This window comes from Macrobrachium nipponense, chromosome 44 (assembly GCF_015104395.2).
Source record: "Macrobrachium nipponense isolate FS-2020 chromosome 44, ASM1510439v2, whole genome shotgun sequence".
Lineage (NCBI taxonomy): Eukaryota > Metazoa > Arthropoda > Malacostraca > Decapoda > Palaemonidae > Macrobrachium > Macrobrachium nipponense.
The window spans coordinates 44,920,794-44,940,473 of record NC_087221.1 but is presented as its reverse complement, the minus strand read 5'-3'; the positions used below and the strand labels follow the sequence as shown (position 1 = coordinate 44,940,473).

The 19,680-nt window shown below is 39.3% G+C and overlaps 1 protein-coding gene across 1 annotated transcript in view; it reads left to right on the top strand.

Moving 5' to 3' along the window:
* The window catches only part of LOC135204281 (sodium-coupled monocarboxylate transporter 1-like), a 50,340-nt gene extending 31,016 nt beyond the window's left edge, over positions 1-19,324 (top strand). The window contains exons 2-12 of the mRNA XM_064234425.1: positions 11,973-12,374; positions 13,183-13,324; positions 13,829-13,909; positions 14,784-14,945; positions 15,316-15,528; positions 15,805-16,067; positions 16,333-16,516; positions 16,767-16,853; positions 17,008-17,216; positions 17,559-17,769; positions 18,245-19,324. Coding sequence (XP_064090495.1) covers positions 12,178-12,374; positions 13,183-13,324; positions 13,829-13,909; positions 14,784-14,945; positions 15,316-15,528; positions 15,805-16,067; positions 16,333-16,516; positions 16,767-16,853; positions 17,008-17,216; positions 17,559-17,769; positions 18,245-18,367 — 1,872 coding nt within the window. The 5' untranslated portion in view covers positions 11,973-12,177 and the 3' untranslated portion in view covers positions 18,368-19,324. The remainder of the gene's footprint in view (positions 1-11,972; positions 12,375-13,182; positions 13,325-13,828; positions 13,910-14,783; positions 14,946-15,315; positions 15,529-15,804; positions 16,068-16,332; positions 16,517-16,766; positions 16,854-17,007; positions 17,217-17,558; positions 17,770-18,244) is intronic.
* Positions 19,325-19,680: the final 356 nt, after the last annotated feature.

The window sequence follows — 19,680 nt, the reverse complement described above, 5'->3', positions numbered from 1 at the left end:
TCAACACACATTTATTAAGTGTAGCTTTTCAACACACATTTATTAGACCTATCTCTTCAACACAAACATATATTGAGCCTATCTTTTCAACATGGATGTGCATTAAGCCTACATTTTCAAGGCAGACGTATTATTAGGCCTACCTTTTCAAGACAGATGTATATTGAGCCTACCTTCTCAAGACAGACGTATATTGAGACTAGCTTTTCAAACCCAGACATTTATTATGCAGACGTATATTGAGCCTACCTTTTCAAACACACGCTTATTAGGCCTACCTCTTCAATGCAGACTTATATTCAGACTAGCTTTTTAATGCAGATGTTTATTAGGCCTACTTCTACAGCACAGACGTTTATTGGTCCTAGCTTTTCAACAGATGTTCATTAGGCCTATCTCTTCAACACAAACGTATTTGAGCCTGCCTTTTCAACGCAGACGTACATAGAACCTACCTTTTCAACGCTGACGTTTATAAAGACGTCAAAGACGTCCTTGTGAAAAGGTGAGCAACTTTTTGGAAAAGGTTAATGTGTAGAAATTTCACCGGGTGGCGTCCAATTATGGTGAGTCATGGAGATGGAATATATTTATGCATTCAGAGAGAGAGAGAGAAACTTTTCCTCTTCAACTATCACGCCCCGCCCACCTCTTAGATTCACGGACGCAAATGTCAAATTATATCGTCTTTTGAATTCGCGGTTTGCTAAATTAAGACTCTGCCAAAGTTACTCAGCAGAAAATCGTGCAGGGAATGATCTCGTTGATTTTTCGATTATTTCTCGAGGTAATACCGACTTGTTATTTTTTATTATCCTTGACGTGAGTGAGATTAAAAGTCGAGATATTGAGGTATTACAATTTCGTCTCACGGTAATTCATATTTGATATCAGACAAGGAAAGGGTAAGGTGTGATATCCGCCAAAAAAAGTAGTTTGTTTTATATAATTTGATACTTGATGCTAATCTGGGTTTGACAAGTATGCGGATTTGCAGGCAGGTTTGAATGCGGATTCAGAAACGGATTTGGATCACCGTTATTTAATTTTAAAAGTCCTTATATATCATATATATAATAATATATATACGTACATACAGACATACACCTTCATGTTTATATATGAATTTTTCATTTCCATGAATGAAGTGTAAATTCATCTTTATACTTTTTTTCGAAAAAAATTTAATTCGTCCTTTCAGGAGTTACAATTTACGTATCTTTATATTACACTAGAGACAATGTGAAATATGTAGGATTACGCACAGTTTGGCAGTTATCGTAACCTTGGCAGGTGGGTGTACGTGTATTGTAAATTTTGCAGCTCTCTCTCTCTCTCTCTCTCAATGTGGGACGAAATTGTCTTTTAAAATTCCGATGCCTTCAACATATGTCAAGGGCGGTAAGCCTTTTGCTGGGTAGGCTCTCTCTCTCTCTCTCTCTCTCTCTCTCTCTCTCTCTCTCTCTCTCTCTTTTTTACCAGACTCTAATGATTCACATTTGACAATTCGTTTGCGTGTGTTAGTAAGAAAAGATTTGATATATATATATATATATATATATATATATATATATATATATATATATATAATACGTATATATATATATATATATATATATATATATATATATATATATATATATACTATATATATTGTGTGTGTGTGTATATGTGACCTTGACAGGAAACACGATCCTTCACGGCGTGTGTAGGGTATAATGATATGCACGCAGGATTCTCCCTTTATTTATCCTATTGTTCGCGTATCTTAAGTCAAGAGTAAATTCCCGGTTTTAGTCCTCCCGAAAAAAGTCATCTAGAACCGGATATTATTTTTTTTTTTTATTCTTTTTTTTTTTATTTCATTGGGAAACCGGAAAAAATCGTATAGCGTTGGATGATGCTGAAGTATATTTGGGTATTATATATATATATTATATATATTATATATATATATATATATATATATATTTGTGTGTGTGTGTGTGTGTGTGTGTGTATGTATGTAGTATGTATCCATGTATGTATGTATTAGATATACATGCATTCTTACGTGGGAGCATGTACTGCATACGCATTTCTTTAGCCAGATATTTCTTGCGTGCTAATCCTTATTGTCGATTCCTATAGTAGATGGCTAACCATTCATCTCCTTAAACTGAAAATGTATTCGTCGAGATGTGATATGTAATGTTTTGAATAAATCTCGATACTATTTTTATTATATAGATGCATATTTCTTTAATGTCTCGGTATTCTGTATACCACTTAAATCACCCAGCCATCACGCAAAAGTTTATAGAATTAAACGCCATTGTCCGTTTGATATGAATTCTCGAATTCTTGCTGTATCTACTCCTTGGCTGTTTCTACTCCTTGATTTCTTGGCTGTTTCTACTCATTGAGCCTTGATCTCTTGGCTGTTTCTACTCATTGAGCCTTGATCTCTTGGCTGTTTCTACTCCTTGACCTCTTGGTTGTTTCTACTCATTGAGCCTTGATCTCTTTGGCTGTTTCTACTCCTTGACCTCCTCTTGGCTGTTTCTACTCATTGAGCCTTGATCTCTTGGCGTACTCCTTGATCTCTTGGCTGTTTCTACTCATTGAGCCTTGATCTCTTGGCTGTTTCTACTCCTTGACCTCTTGGCTGTTTCTACTCCTTGATCTCTTGGCTGTTTCTACTTCTTGGCTGTTTCTAATCCTTGACATCTGATATCGTCTTCTTCGGGTACGTTTTTACAAACGAGGTCATGACACAGATTCACCAGACGTGGTGGCGGGGGTTGGGGAGGGGGGAGGGGGGTTCCAAAAAGCATGATGGTGAAACTTGATTGGTTAATGTTTGTCTAGAAAAGTTCATTGTTTGGTATCGATAAGTTCATTGTTTGCTAACGGTAGAGGTGATTTGGCATTTATCAAACCTGCCAGAGACGTAGCGTGATACTTGCGACTTTTGGAGACCAGAGCCGTATAGAGAGAGCTCTGTTGGAGACCACAACAACGGATGGGAATGGAAGGAAATGCGGATTCACGTAACACCGGAGTTGGACGAACAAAGTAGAGCGGATTCTTCTGTCTTCTGTGGACCAAGGACGCAGGATTGTATTCAGACGACTACTAAAGAGGGACTCACTCAGTCGCTGAAGAAGAGAGACTCGAGACTTGGAAACGATTCTTGACGAATTATTTAACGAATTATATCTCGTCCTCAAATCTAAGGACACGTAGATGTTGCGAGAAGGACCCGTTCATTCGCTGAAGAAGAGAGCCAACAGTTAATGACCTCCTAGGCCTAAAATCTATATCCTAAAATCTCATTCTTTGTAGATGTTACAGATACTGCTGACCTAATCAGATATTAGGCCTATATTGCTACTTGAAGCGCCATATATTTTTGCTTACTCGGGGAGTAAGCCTACATAGGCTACTTTGTTGCTGTTGTTGTTGTTCTTGTTCTTGTCAGGGGTGTAAGAAAGTCCTGTGTAAAAGTATAAAAAGGTCTGAAGAAAGTGTTTTGCATTGAGTCAAAGATACAGGAATGTTAGTGTGTGATGTTTATGATAAATTTATTAGAATGAAAATGTAAAATAAATAATGTGCATGTTAAACAGCACAGGACAATTATTTTCACTAAAATATAGCGTTTTTATTTCAATTTTCGTTGGTGAAACAAAGGTCTATTTGACCGTAGATTATAGCACGTTTTAATTTACGTTAAGTTAGGATTATAATGTTTACAACTTGTGCGTAAAAGGAAAGCCTCGCATGCGATTCGAGTAAGCTGGAAGACGGATCACGCCTTGTTACTTTTGCTATCATATATAAAAATTCTTTGATACGTAGTTTCTCTCGCGGGTATGAGATAGAAACTGCTGCTTTCGCTCCGTCACGCAATAATATCGATCATTCCGCTAATAAGCAATTGCACGCGTAGAACTTTCTCTAACCAATACGAGCGTAAAATCGCTAACCATCCGAAATCTAGTTCAGATTATGAGCTCAGATTTCGCGCATCATCGAGCGACTAATTCTGCGCTCCAGAAAACGTAATGAAGTCAAATTCTCTCTCTCTCTCTCTCTCTCTCTCTCTCTCTCTCTCTCTCTCTCTCTCTCTCTCAATTAGAAATTGAAGTCCAAGGCTTCTGCCTGTAGCTAAACGAAGACAGGTCACTGTAAATGCCCTATTACCGTTATGTTGTTTCTCTCTCTCTCTCTCTCTCTCTCTCTCTCTCTCTCTCTCTATTGGACGTCCAACCTCTCTTTCTCTAAGCCCTCTGAGTTCTATACTCTACAAAAAACTTGAAGTAAAAACTCACCCCCTTACAGACATCTAGAATCACCCTCTCTCTCTCTCTCTCTCTCTCTCTCTCGAATGAAAAAAAGGAAATTTTGCAACATACTGGGCAGAACGATATAAGAGAGGAATTCCACCCCTAGAATAGATAATGAAGATAATGATATAGAAGTAAGGGATGAAAATAGTGAATATTTAGCTGACATAGATATTAATGAAGCTGATATTGTGCAGGCTATTAATGAAATTAAAAATGGAGCTGCTGCAGGGCCTGATGGAATTCCTGCTATTTTGTTAAAGAAAGTAGTTCATTCTATCGCAAAGCAACTTACAATATTATTAAGACAAAGTGTAGATACAGGCAAGATATATATGAGCACAAATTAGCATATTATTACCCCTACTTTCAAAAATGGATCAAGACTAGAGGCAAGTAATTATAGGCCCTGTGAGTCTAACATCACATATTATGAAAGTGTATGAAAGGGTAATGAAGAAAATATTATGAACATTTAATAAAAAATAATTTGTTTAATAAAGGACAACATGTTTCGTACCCGGAAAAAGTACAACAAACCCAACTGTTAGTCCACCGTGAAACATATTTCAAAAATATGAAAAGCGGAAATGAAACAGATGTGGTTTATTTAGACTTTGCAAAAGCTTTTGATAAAGTAGACCATAATATATTGGCGAAGAAAATTAGAAAACACAATATCGTGGATAAAGTAGGAAGATGGTTAAAAGAATTTTTACACAACAGAAAACAGATAGTTATTGCAAACGACGAGAAATCGGATGAAGCCAAGGTAATATCCGGTGTGCCGCAAGGTACGGTGTTAGCTGCAATACTGTTTGTTATTATGATTGAAGACATAGACAATAATGTTAAGGATTCGGTAGTGAGTAGTTTCGCAGATGACACAAGAATAAGTAGAGAAATTACTTGTGATGAAGATAGGAACGCTCTACAAAGAGACCTTTAACAAAGTATATGATTGGGCAGAGTAAATAGGATGGTATTTAACTCTGATAAATTTGAATCAATAAATTATGGAGACAGAGAAAGAAAGCTATATGCATATAAGGGACCTAATAATGAGACCATCACCAATAAGGAAGCAGTTAAAGACCTTGGTGTGATGATGAATCGGACATGTTATGCAATGATCAAATAGCAACTCTGTTGGCAAAATGTAAGCAAAAATGGGAATGTTGTTACGGACCTTCAAAACAAAAGAAAAGCTGAACACATGATTATGCTTTATAAAACATATGTATTCGTAGTCCACTTGAATATTGCAATATGATATGGTACCCCACACTATCAAAAGGATATTGCACAAATAGAGAGTGTACAAAGGTCCTTTACAGCTAGAATAGAAGAAGTTAAGGACCTAGACTACTGGGAAAGACTACATTCTTAAATTATATAGTCTAAAGAGGAGAGAGAACGCTACATGATAATTCAGGCATGGAAACAGATAGAAGGAATCGCAGAAAATATCATGGAACTAAAATATCAGAAAGAGCAAGCAGAGGTAGATTAATAGTGCCCAAAACTATACCAGGAAAAATAAGGAAAAGCACACAGGACATTAATCCACTACAGCACCAGCATCGATAATGCAGCGTCTATTCAATGCGTTGCCAGCTCATCTGAGGAATATATCAGGAGTGAGCGTAGATGTGTTTAAGAATAAGCTCGACAAATATCTAAACTGCATCCAGACCATCCAAGATTGGAAAGATGCAAAATATACCGGAAGTATGGTACTAGCAACTCTCTGGTAGACATTAGAGGTGCCTCACACTGAGGGACCTCCTGGGGCAACCCGAACAAGATGTAAGGTCTGTAAGGTAAGGTAAGGTCTCTCTCTCTCTCTCTCTATTGGACGTCCAACCCCCTCCAACCTCTTTCTCTAAGCCCTCTGAGTTCTATACTCTACAAAAAACTTGAAGTAAAAACTCACCCCCTTACAGACATCTAGAATCACCCTACTCTCTCTCTCTCTCTCTCTCTCTCTCAAGTCTTCACTTCTCGTAGTTTTTGAAAAGAAGTATCCTGAATGAAAAGGATGGGACGATGGGCGGGGGCCGGGGGAGAAGGAGGAGGTCCTTCTAAATGAAAATCGATCCCCAGGGAGTTGGGAGTTGACCTTTCTAAGTGTTGTTGAAAGTCCTTTTCGTCTCCTTCTTCTCCTTCTTCGGCTTCTTTTTCTTCTCCTTCTTCTTCTTCTCCTTCCCCTACTTCTTCGGCTTCTCCTTCTTCTTCTTCTCCTTCTTCTTTTATTATTCTTCTCCTTTTTCTCCTTTTACTCCTTCTCCTTCTTCTTCTCCTTATTCTTCTTCGTCTCCTCCTCCTCCTTCTTCTTTTTCTCCATCTTCTTCTTCTCCTTCTTCTTTTATTATTCTTCTCCTTTTTCTCCTTTTACTCCTTCTCCTTCTTCTTCTCCTTATTCTTCTTCTCCCTTTTCTTTTTTTTCTCCTTCTCCTTCTTCTTCTTCTTCTTCTTCTCCTTCTCCTTCTTATTTTTCTTCTTCTTCCTCTTCTTCTCTTCCTACTTCTTCTCCTTCTTCTGGGTGATTCTCTCTCGCAGTTCACCTCACGTGGTAGAATTATTATCATTATCATTGTTCAGGTACCGTTTTCAAACTCTTATTATTATTATTATTATCATTATCATTCCATCTTACTTTCTTCACAGGTCCCAGCTCGGAGCGTTTTCAAAAAAAAAATTTTTTTTAAGTGCACAGCTCCATTTGGAGCAGTTGCTCTGTCATTGCTACATATATAAATTCCGCCTCGTAAAAGATATACAAAATATGATTATTTCTTTCAGAAGCGAGGAAAGTTAGTGTAGATTTTCGTGTTTTTTTTTTAAATGGCTAATTTTTCTAGCTGCGCATTCGACTGGAAATTTATGCTTTTAACAGAATTGAAGCTTTATTTTTTATATCATATTTCCCTGTGTCTGTCTGTCTGTATATATATATATATTATATATATATATATATATATATATATATATGTGTGTGTGTGTGTGTGAGTGTGTGTGTGTGGATGTATGAATGTTCGTATGTATGTATTCTTACTTATCCCTTCCGGACCCGTGATCCGCAAGTGATAGATGTCACCCAATATTTTTATTATTATTATTCGTACGTTAGTCTGTCCGTCACGCGGAAAATTACAGGGTTGTGGGTGGAAGGGGAGGAAATCTAATTCTAAACGCCTACACTCACTTTGAATTCTAGAGTACAACTGATTCTATACTACAACTGTTAGGTGCTGCCATTGTCATTATTTTTTTCTAAGCACGGAGGTGTGTTTATTTTTTATCAACCACAGAAGTTGGTTATTATTTCAAGCACGTAAGTTTTTTTTTTTTTTTTTGCAACCACGGAAATTGTTTTTTTTTTTATTTATTATATTGGAATGACAAAAGTTCCTAATTGGAGGGACAACAGTTTCCAGATGGAAGGACAATAGTTCCAGATGGAATGACGTTTCCCAGATGGAATGACAATAGTTCCAGATGGAATGACATTAGTTCCAGATGGAATGACAGTTTCCCAGATGGAATGACAAAGAATTCCCAGATTGAATGACGTTTCCCAGATGGAATGACAATAGTTCCAGATGGAATGACAATAGTTCCAGATGGAATGACGTTTCCCAGATGGAATGACAATAGTTCCAGATGGAATGACAATAGTTCCAGATGGAATGACAGCAGTTCCAGATGGAATGAAGTTTCCCAGATGGAATGACAATAGTTCCAGATGGAATGACAGCAGTTCCAGATGGAATGACGTTTCCCAGATGGAATGACAATAGTTCTAGATGGAATGACGTTTCCCAGATGGAATGACAATAGTTCCAGATGGAATGACAATATTTCCAGATGAAATGACAAAGAATTCCCAGATGGAATGACGTTTCCCAGATGGAATGACAATAGTTCCAGATGGAATGACAATATTTCCAGATGGAATGACAATATTTCCAGATGAAATGACAAAGAATTCCCAGATGGAATGACGTTTCCAAGATGGAATGACAGCAGTTCCAGATGGAATGACATTTCCCAGATGGAATGACAGCAGTTCCAGATGGAATGACGTTTCCCAGATGGAATGACATTTCCCAGATGGAATGACAATAGTTCCAGATGGAATGACAACAGTTCCCAGATGGAATGACAACAGTTCCCAGATGGAATGACAACAGGTTCCAGATGGAATGACAACAGTTCCCAGATGGAATGACGTTTCCCAGAAGGAATGGCAAAGAGTTCCCAGATGGAATGACAGTAGTTCCCAGATTGAATGACAGCAGTTCCAGAGTTCCAGAATTCAGCAGCGAGAAGGAGCATCGGCTCCTGGAAGAAGAAAGACTTGACACAATCAATATAGCGAGAGCTCTTCTTCTTCTTCTTCTTCTTCTTCTTCTTCTTCTTCTTCTTCTTCTTCTTCTTCTGGAACAAAATCAGATAAAAAGAGAGGCGAGTTCTTGCTCATCTTGAACTTACAACCTTCATAAGATGGGGGGTAGAGCCGTCTGTGAACATCACGCGGTGCACTGTAGGCATTTAGACATAATGAGGTCCTTTCATTCCCTTTGACTGTACCTCCGTTCATATTCTCCGTTTTCCATTTTCCATCGAAAAATACCTTTTTTTTTACTCTGTTTCCGTTTCATCAATGCTGAATGACCTCACGGGTCCCAGAGCTTGCTTGCTTGGCCTTTGGCCTCAATTCTATATTCCCGATGCCCTCTCAACCTACAGAAGTCCTCGGGAGAAGTGAGAGGAATGTCAACAAAACTAAAGTAAACAAAACTAAATGTAAACAAAACATCATCGTGGAATTTTTATGACAGAGTAACGAGCGACAAGAAAGTCCTTGAAATGGCATCCAACTTGTCATCGTCAATATTGATATATTCTTTGTGGATCGTGACGTTGGTTGCTTGCTGGGATTATGATGTTATTTAGACAAAGAGGGATGGTATATATGTGGTATGATTTCCCTCATAATTTTTGTTGAATTATCATTAGGAAGAGAGGACATTCTCACACACATCTCATCAGAAATCATAACTGAATCAGCTGTGTATTATTATTATTATCATTAATATCATTAATACTAGCAAACATATGTATACAGAAATTATGTATGAAAATTCGTAAAGTAACTAAGTCTACGGGCGTAACCACCCTTGTTTCACGAGCAGAACCATCTCCGTTTCAAGGAATCCCTTCTCACCACCAACCCCCTTCGTAGAGGGGGGGAGAGGTAGGATGAAACCCCATCATAAACAATTTTAGGGGTCCCCACTATAACCCTGCTAAGTTTCATGCCCATCAGACCAGCCGTTTGGCCGTGATTGAATGACAGACAGACGGATGGACAGAAATTACACCCATTATAGTAAGATTATTATTATTAGGGAAAAACTCTCTATCACGAGAGTATATATAATGTTCTAAAGGGTCCACAATAATACAAAGTGTAAAAAGTCTGTGTATAATTTTGAAGACTTTACAGAAAGCTTTCGAACACTTCCCTGAAGATGAACCCAGGGAAGGGTTCGAAAGGTTTCTGTAAAGTCTTCAAAATTATACACAGACTTTTTACACTTTGTATTATTGTGGACCCTTTAGAACATTATTATTATTATTATTCAGAAGACGAACCCTATTCAAATGGAGCAAGTCCCTGACTTGAAATTCAAGCTTCCAATGAATATAGAAAGATAGAAAGAACAGAAGGTAAAGGGAAACAAAAACAAGAGATCACTTATTAAGAAAGAAAAAATAAATTAACAAATTATTAAATAAAAATTTAAAAAAGAATGCAAGTCAATTATTAGAACACGAGAACTGTATGACGGCAGACAAGAATATAAGTACAAGAATGACAATAATAATACTAATAATAATGATAATAATAATAACAACAGTGACAAAGACTACTAGCCAAAAGAATAGAGGAAGAATCTCTCGTACATCGGCAAAAAATCTTTCCAAGATCGTCTATAGAAAACCGTAAAGAATAGAGGAAGAATTTCTCATACATCTGCAAGAATTCTTTCCAAGATTGTAAGATTGTCTATAGAAAACGGTAGAAGAATAGAGGAAGAATCTCTCGTACTTCCTCGCAAGATCGTCTATAGAAAACGGAATGTCATCACATTCTTAAATCTAAATTTCTCGACGTGTAACCTATATATATACACGCACTCCAATCCCACGGTCGGCTGGACAAACGGCTCCTTTTCAGACCCACGGCACTTTGAAAGCTCAGTTGACCTGTAAACACAAATTCTGTCGCCACGGATCTAAGTCAAGGTCTAAAGGGTATCTCTCTCTCTCTCTCTCTCTTCTCTCTCTCTCTCTGTATGAATGTGTCTACTTTGACTCTTCGAGGATAATTATTATAGTCAGTGGTTACTGCAATGGCAGAATAAAAAAAAAACGACTTTGAATTAAGTTTTCTGCATACACAAAAACCACCAGTAGTTTAGTGTGGCTTGTTTTAAACCACTGCGAACTAGCCAAACCAACGTCAGACTTGGTGTGATATAATTATTTTGTCTTAAGCTGCATTTGATCGTCACTCACCTTTTCCATCTTCGTACTCAGCAGTCTTTACTGTGCATTCAAACACTGCATACTTAGCGAGGATCTGTTTCTAAGTCAATTCTATAATAAAATAAAAATATCTTATCAATAAGTTGTTCTATGGCCATCTTTCGATTTTGCAAATATTCACCAGAGCACCCCTCCCCCCCAAAGAAAAACACACACATCTTGAATACAGAATATCTTCGTAAATGAATTCTATCGGCAAATTAAGCACATATCAATAAGTTGTTAAAGAGAGGAACACTGTCCACACACCTCTCGCCCCGCCCCAGTCCCCCCCCCCCCCCCCCACCCCCCCCCCCCCCCCCCTCAATACAGACACTGTTAAAACTGCCACTGTCCAGACAATAATTTACAACCATGTCTTTCTGGAAGGCTAACTGTCTGCTAAACCTCCTTTTCGCTCAGCTAGCCAAATACACCAACAAGGAACAACACTCTACGATCCTATTCATCGTTCTGACTGAATTTGCATAAATCCGCGTTGGTCTCACTTATCCTGCACTGAAGGCATTCGCTGGTCGGTTTTAGTTCGGTAGGTCGGGATTGCATGCAAGATAGAAAGAGGTGTTTTGCAATGTTCGTCTGAAGAGTCAGATTTTATTTTTGGTGTACCTGCAAATTCGAGCCCCATATTGCTACACCCATTTCAGGGATCATTACGAATCCGTGCATTATAGTCTATAATACTCTTGGTACTATAACTGAAGTAACAGATTCCCACATTATGAAAAAAATATTCAGATTTTTTAATAATTTTCTTTTATTAAATCAGTCTCATTTGGAATGTCACATATTCAAAATTCGAAGATTTGCTAGACTTTAAAGGCAGTAATCATTAACAAACTTATTAAGTTTTTATTTCTTTATTGCATAGAAGAATTAAAATGTTTCCAGTTCTAAGTCACAATGGAACGAATATACAATTCATTTCTGGAATACATTGCATTAACTCGATGAAATGTCATTGTATCCCCTCGAATTTCAAAACATAAACAAGCGAGTACATTCTTCTTCTTCTTCCAGGACGCCTCAGGAACCCGGGAATCACGACCGTTGTGGGTTTCGAATCCGTCAGGATCAGCTGCTTAAATCGACAAAGGGAAGACCTTCACTACCTTAGGAAGGAGGAGTCCAAACCTCGGATTCGAACAAATCATAGTAGCGAAGCCTTAAGTTAAATTCATATCAGCTTCATCGTCGTCTTCGTCAGCGCCAATAGCTGCAAACAATGGCGATCGACGTCAACGAGCTGGTCCAGCGGTTCAGCTGGGCCGATTACCTCGTCTTCGTTGCTATGCTCATGGTCTCTGCCATGATAGGAATCTTCTACGGCTTCTGCGGGAAGAAGGAAAATGACACGAAGGAGTTCCTCATGGCTGGAAAGTCCATGACGACCTTCCCAGTGGCTATGTCACTCATTGCAAGGTGAGGATGGAATTCAGTCCACTGAGACTATATACCTGGGTGTTATAAGGGAGCCAGCCAAGGTCACACGTGGAGTTGGGCAAGGTTGGTGTAGAGGGCCCTCGGTGTTTGAATGAAGATGGTAAGTACAAATACGTACCGAAGGAAGAAAACAAACCCAATAATACCAAGATGATAATGAAGGTGAGTATACAATTATACCAGCAATTCAAGATTCCTGTACGGCAGCTTGAAGGAAAGTAGATTATAATTAAGACAGTAAGATACAATTTTATTTTCAAACCATTTCGTTTTTAGTTTAGGAGTGATCTTCCCTTCATTATGAATCTATAGTAGATTCGTTTTTAGTTTAGGAGTGATCTTCCCTTCATTATGAAACTATAGTAGATTCACATCAACCATGCATCTGATGTCTAGGCTCGTCCCTTAACGACGCTCATGATTGGGTGTTGGATAAGTCAATCACAGGGCGGCTGGAGCCTGAAAACTGTCTCTCGGGAGAGAGTTCACATAGGCAGGATGTAGTATGTTCCACCTCTCCTGAGGAATACTTTTTAAAGACGTATCTCTCATGAGAGGTGGAACATACTGCATACATTCTGTCTGTGTGAACTCTCTCGAGAGAGACTGAGGAGAGTTTCCAGACCTGTGACTGGCTTATCCAACATCCAATCTGGAGTGTCATAAGGGACGGGCCTAGACATCAGATGCACGGTTGATGCGAATCTACTATAGTCTGTCGAATTAGTTGATCTGATTTGTTATAATTAACATACATTCTCACAGAACACGGTCTCTCCCCCTACAGCTTCATGTCGGCCATTACTCTGCTGGGAACACCTTCGGAAGTGTATCAGTTCGGCTTCTTGTACTGGCTGGTCGGGTTTTCGTACTTCCTCGTTATGCCAGCGGCTGCTTACTTGTACTTCCCGGTCTTCCATGAAATTCAGGTGCGTGGATTCAGATTTCCAGTGCTGAATTGTGAGTGGTTTCAAGTAGTATTAAGGCTGGCAATCTGGAATTTAAGATATGGGTCTACTACGCCAGTAGGACTAGCTTAGCAGAAACTTGCCAGCCAACATGGCGCAGAGCTTAGGTCTAAAAGACAGTGCGCTAAGATATTATGGCACAAGAACCATTATGTACTAGAAGACTTATTTGCTAAGCCAATATCGTTCGAAAGATGATGCTCTACGCCGATAAAACTAGATTCCAACTTGCAACAAGGCTCAAAGCTTAGATAAGGCGCAAGAACCATTATATCTTTTCAGTTGGCGTGTACTAAAATATTATTTACTAGTTTAATAATAACTGTTCTTAATACCCAGGTGATTTAAGCCTTTGGATTAAGCCTTTTACAAATCTGCTCAGCTCCAGGCTAAATTTAAGACAGAGGACTGTCGCGTTCAAGTTGGTTCTTAATCATATTCCAAAATGTTATCGTTTTCGCACAGGTGACTTCGGCCTACGAATACTTGGAGATGAGATTCAGTCGTCCAGTGAGGTGGCTGGGATCTGCTACGTTCATCCTGCAGGTAACGACTCTCTCTCTCTCTCTCTCTCTCTCTCTCTCTCTCTCTCTCTCTCTCTCTCTCTCTCTCTCTCCGTAAAGTAAAGTTTCTACGATAGAGGTCTGGCTGACGCCCTTCTACATTCTACATTCTACATTTTTCATGAATAAATATGATTCCGGTTTGATATCAAGGATGTTTTTTTATCGTTCTTAAGAATATATTGTTTTAGTTTTATTCTTAAAATGTTATTGTTCTCTTGTCATTCTTAAGAATGTTCTAGGTGTTAAGAATTACTTTGTCATATCATCTATTTGAAGACACTGTCAGTATGTTTCAGAAATAATAGTTTTTTCCAAATATATAAGGTTTTGTTGGCCACCCACCCCCACAGGGTATTAATGCGGTGCACTGTAAGCATCACTTAAAAGCCACTACTATAGTAGATTCACATCAACCGTGCATCTGATGTCCAGGCCAGTCACTTACAACGCCCCTGATTGGCTGTTGATAAGCCAATCACAGTTGGTGGAAACTCTCTGTCTCGCTCGAGAGGGCACATAGGCAGGATATATGTTCCACCTCTCCTGAGGGATACGTTTTCAATAGTATCCCTCAGAAGAAGTGGAACATACATCCTGCCTATGTGAATTCTCGAGAGAGACGGAGAGTTTTCAGCCCTGTGATTGGCTTATGAACAGCAGATCAGGAGTGTCGTAAGGGACTGGCCTGGACATCAGATGCACGGTTGATGTGATTCTACTATACCAGTTGTAGCAGAAAGTTGATGCTAGCAGTATAATCAGTATTTGATTACGCTTTATATTATATGTCAGAACTCACTGTATGCTAGACCTTACCTTTCCGTGATACTATTTTGTTGTTGTCTCTTTGTCAGATGTGTCTCTACATGGCTATTGTGGTCTATGCCCCTGCTTTGGCCTTAGCCCAGGTCACTGGTCTGAACGTCTACCTGTCAGTCAGTCTGATCTGCTTTGTGTGCATTTTCTACACCACTCTGGGAGGTATGAAGGCTGTGCTGTGGACTGATGCCTTGCAGGTAAGGGTCGGCTGGTTTATGTATTATCTTACTATAACGGGCGTTATGTCTGGCCATTCGTCCGTCTGTCATTCAATCACGACCAAATGGCTGGTCCGATGGGCATGAAACTTGGCAGGGTTATAATGGGGTTTCATCCTACCTTCCCCCACCCTCCGAAGGGGGTGGGAGTGAGAAGTGATTCCCCTCCAAGCCTAAAACAGAGCTGGTTCTGCCCGTGAAACGGGGCTGGTTATGCCCGTAGACTTAGTTACTTAACGAATTTATCATATATAATTTCTGTATACATATGTTTGCTAGTATTAAGAATAATAATAACAACAATATCATCAACAAGTTCAAACGTAATGTTTCTCCTGAATCCATGCAGATGGTCATCATGTATGCCAGTATGCTCTTCGTCATCATCAAGGGCTGCGTGGACGTGGGAGGCTTCGAATACGTCTGGCGGAAGAACGTCGAAGGCGACAGGGCCGAGCTCATCAACTTCGACCCAAACCCCACCACTAGACACACCTTCTGGACTCTGATCATCGGTGGCTACTTCACCTGGGTGACCATCTATGGCGTCAACCAGGCTCAGGTATATATATTTCATCTTTTTCAGTTTTTTGCTGGAATATGCCAGCAAAAATTTTACACAGGTGTACCAAACTCTGATGCCAATTTTAAACATGTGTACCAAACTTTAATGCCAGTTTTTCACAGGTGTGCCAAACTATGATGCCATTTTTACACAGGTTCACCAAATCTGGATACCACAAAGTGCCCCATTTATTGACAATATTTACCAAGATGGTGCCCAGTATATCCAACAGATTCATAATTCTTTCAATAATGATATAATCGTTTATTTCAGGTGCAAAGATACCTATGTGTCAAGGAAAAATACATGGCTATCCGAGCCCTCTGGATAAACCTGGCAGGACTCTTCGTCCTCATGATCAGCTGTGCCTTTGGAGGAATGGTAGTCTATGCTAAATACTGGGACTGCGACCCAATAGCTTCTGGGACTGTCACCAAAGGAGATCAGCTGTTCCCCCTGTTCGTCATGGACACTCTTGGAACCTGGATGGGGCTTCCTGGACTGTTCGTCTCTGGAATTTTCTCTGGGGCTCTGAGGTGAGACTTCTGTAAAAATTTTGAGAATGCACACATTCACACACACAAATATATACATAAAAATATCTGAATATAAGAAATTGGTTGGGAAAAAATTATTTTGTAGGCCTGTGAACTAACATTTGAGGTATCCATTCAAAAATGCTTTTGAAATGTTAAAAAACACAATTTCTGCATTCAAAGTAGCTTCTTAACTTCTGACAATTTGGTGGCATTCCCTCTTGAGTGGTCAAGGAAACTTACTTTTTTATTCCTCAATTGACAGCACCGTGTCCTCCGGTATGAACTCGCTAGCCGCCATCGTCTTGGAGGACTTCATCAAAGCTGGTTGCTACCCGAGTATCACAGAGAAGAAAGCCACGTGGATCACAAAGCTCCTGTCTCTCTTCTTCGGTCTCTTGACCTTCGCCCTCGTTTTCGTTGCAGAGCAGCTGGGAAATGTCCTGTCTGTGAGTAGTAGACGACCCTGTCCACTGAATAAGTTTGATAAATATTACTTAATAATACATGTGTATGTGAGCCGCAAATATCACTGGCTATCTGTCTCCTCTCTTCAGTGCATCTACACAATGCGCACTGATTAGATGCAATTGAACTTGGGTGTAAGTTATTCCCCCAAGGTGTAGTGAATTCGATATCAAGCAAGTATGAAAAGTGGCCAGGGCGATTATTCATAAATATCTTGCTTCTCTTCTTCAGGCTGCCCTGGGTATCTTTGGTATGGTTGGTGGCCCTCTCCTGGGAGTCTTCACCCTGGGCATGTTCTTCCCGTGGGCCAATTCAAAAGTAAGCGTGCCCATTTCTAATGGCTTTACTGAAGTATCTGTCAATAGAAACCCTCAAATCATCGCTGCTATAACTGACAGAACGTCTAGGTAATCAATCACTAGGCCCATACCGTATAGTAGTAGTCACATTTCTTGTGTTCTTCCCCCGACAGGGAGCATTCTTCGGCCTCTGGGTAAGTCTGTTCTTCACCCTGTGGATTGGCGTCGGCCACCAGGTGGCCAAACAGAACGGCCTCATCGATCAGCCTATGAAACCGACCAGCATAGAGGGATGTTTGTTCTCCAACGAGTCCTTCACGACCATCTCCTCTGGGCTGCCGACTGCAGCCATCACAGCCGAATCTCTGATCTCTGAGGAACCGTGAGTATCTTAACAATCATGAAAATTATGAAATGAGTTTGAATGTTTGAGACATGGACGCTTTCTGGAGTCCCACTGCTTCGCCTCGCACCGAAATTGTCTAGATATAGTTGGAGGGGGTTTGGAAAGGCTTCATATATACGTTATAGCCCCAAAATTCTATTCTCTAACCCCTTTCAAGAAAAATCAAGTGGTTACTCCTTATATTAATTCCTCATTCGCGAAAGAATCGGCATTTATACATACAATGTATGCTGTCCCGTATAGTAGGTATATATAGGCCTATGTATATAAAACTTTGTATGAATGTACTAATTTTCTCTCTCTCTTTCATTCATACAGCGTGGAAAAGGAGGAAGCCCTAGCCATTTACAGGCTTTCGTACATGTGGTACTCTGCAACCGGCTGCTTCACCGTCATCGTCGTAGGAATGATTATATCTCTGATAACCGGGACGCAGGACATCCGTAAACTCGACCCTAGACTCATATCGCCCGGCGTCTTTTGGTTCAAGAGATTCATACCTAAAACTGACGGCCTGGGAGAAGATTACGTAAGTCTCTCTCTCTCTCTCTCTTTGATATTTATAATCAGCCATTTTTGTGATAGTCTTTCTCCCTCTATAATTTTACGTGTTTATTCTTTTTTTAGGATATTCTCTCTCTCTCTCTCTCTCTCTCTCTCTCTCTCTCTCTCTCTCTCTCTCTCTCTCTCTTCATATTGCTATACCTCCTCCTTAACGTATGCAGTCTAAGATATATATATATATATATATATATATATATATATATATATATATATATATATATATATATATATATATATATATATATCATCACTCAAGTGGCTTTTTCTCAAATCTAGGAAAGCACACTCAAATTCACAATGTCTGACGAAATAGGGGCTGTTGGGACGCTGCATAGAATATGGAGTGGTGCCCTACAGTGCACCTCGTGAGGTGCACCGAGGGCAGCACTGGCCCCGTACGAGGGAGGACCATGTTACTGATAGATGTCTTTATTTTTCAGGAAGACGAAGTCGTCCTCAGCGATGCCAAGATCACTGGTCCAATCGCAGGCAACCAGAACCTTGGTTTCGAGTCGGACAAACCGAACGGTTACACCGTCGAGAAAGAGAGTTCGAAATTATAAGAGACTCTTCGTCTACTTTTAATGGCATTTTAATTTCATTCACTTCTTTTTTTTATGTAACACGACACAAACAACATTATTTTTTTAAGCCGTTTTAATTTAGAGTATATATAAATGCTTGAAGACGTTTCCAAGTGGCGTTATTAGTACTATTACACTTTGCTGTTAGGCTGTGGGAGTTCCTACTAGAGTACTTCATTTTAAAGCATTTTCCGTGTCCATATATGTAGATTCCTTGATATAACTTCCATTATCGTTATTCTACAGAAGAATTATTTTGTTTTTTTGGCATTTTGTATACAATGCTGTAGTTCCTGTCTTTTTATGCATTATATGTTTTCGTCTGACAAAAATTTGAGCTCCAAATATCCAAAACTTGAACTCCGAGCTCCGGACATTCAACAGAAGACTTGCAACAAAAATTGACAAGCTCCGTTTGTCTTTATACTTAAATCAGTTCCGAAGGGAATGCCCTAATTGAGGCGAAAGGAGTGGAATTACTGACGTGCGATAAGCCTAGGCCTAATCAGTACTGGCTCACTGGTGACAGACTCTCCTAAGCTTGACCGCAGAAGGACGATTTTTTATTATTATTATTTTAGTTTTGAATCAATCAAATAAGAAAGAACTCACGAACTCATTCGTGCAGGCTTTAGATTTATCCACAAGGGTATCTGTGATAGACTAAAATACGTGTTCTCTTGCCAGAAAGGTGAATTAAATAGCTCTTAAGGACACTGTACCTAATTCCCTAATGTCTTTTGGGTCGATTCAATACCAGTTCTTGGGGGTGTTTTGCAGATGCGCGAGATGTGATCGAAAATAACTTATTTATTTAGCTACAAAATCTACAAAAAATGTTTATCTGCTTTGATATATTTATGTATTTACAGGAAGACTTATTGATGCTGACATTCCGATGGTATTACATGTGAAATATACAGATTTTATTCTAATGATGGTAGTTTTTTTTTTCCCTGATCCTCGAAGCTTAAACCCATGTTTTATTGGGCAAAGCCCTGATACATTTCACGAAGTTCGCCCCCATTGTAACTTCAAGACGGCAATTCTCTGTCTTCTTCTGTTTTACAAAATACCTAACTCATTTTTCACTTTAACGGCAATCCAGCAACATAGGCCTAGTACTTCTCAACGGAACTCGACAAAGGTCTCGATAATTTCTTCACGCGTTTAGACATCTGATTCCAGTGGACTAAAAAAAGAACAGTAATAATAATTTCTATGGTTAGCTAATATTTATATTTAATTTCGAAAGTGCTGGAGTATTTCTGATGGCTAGAAACTGTCGTTGA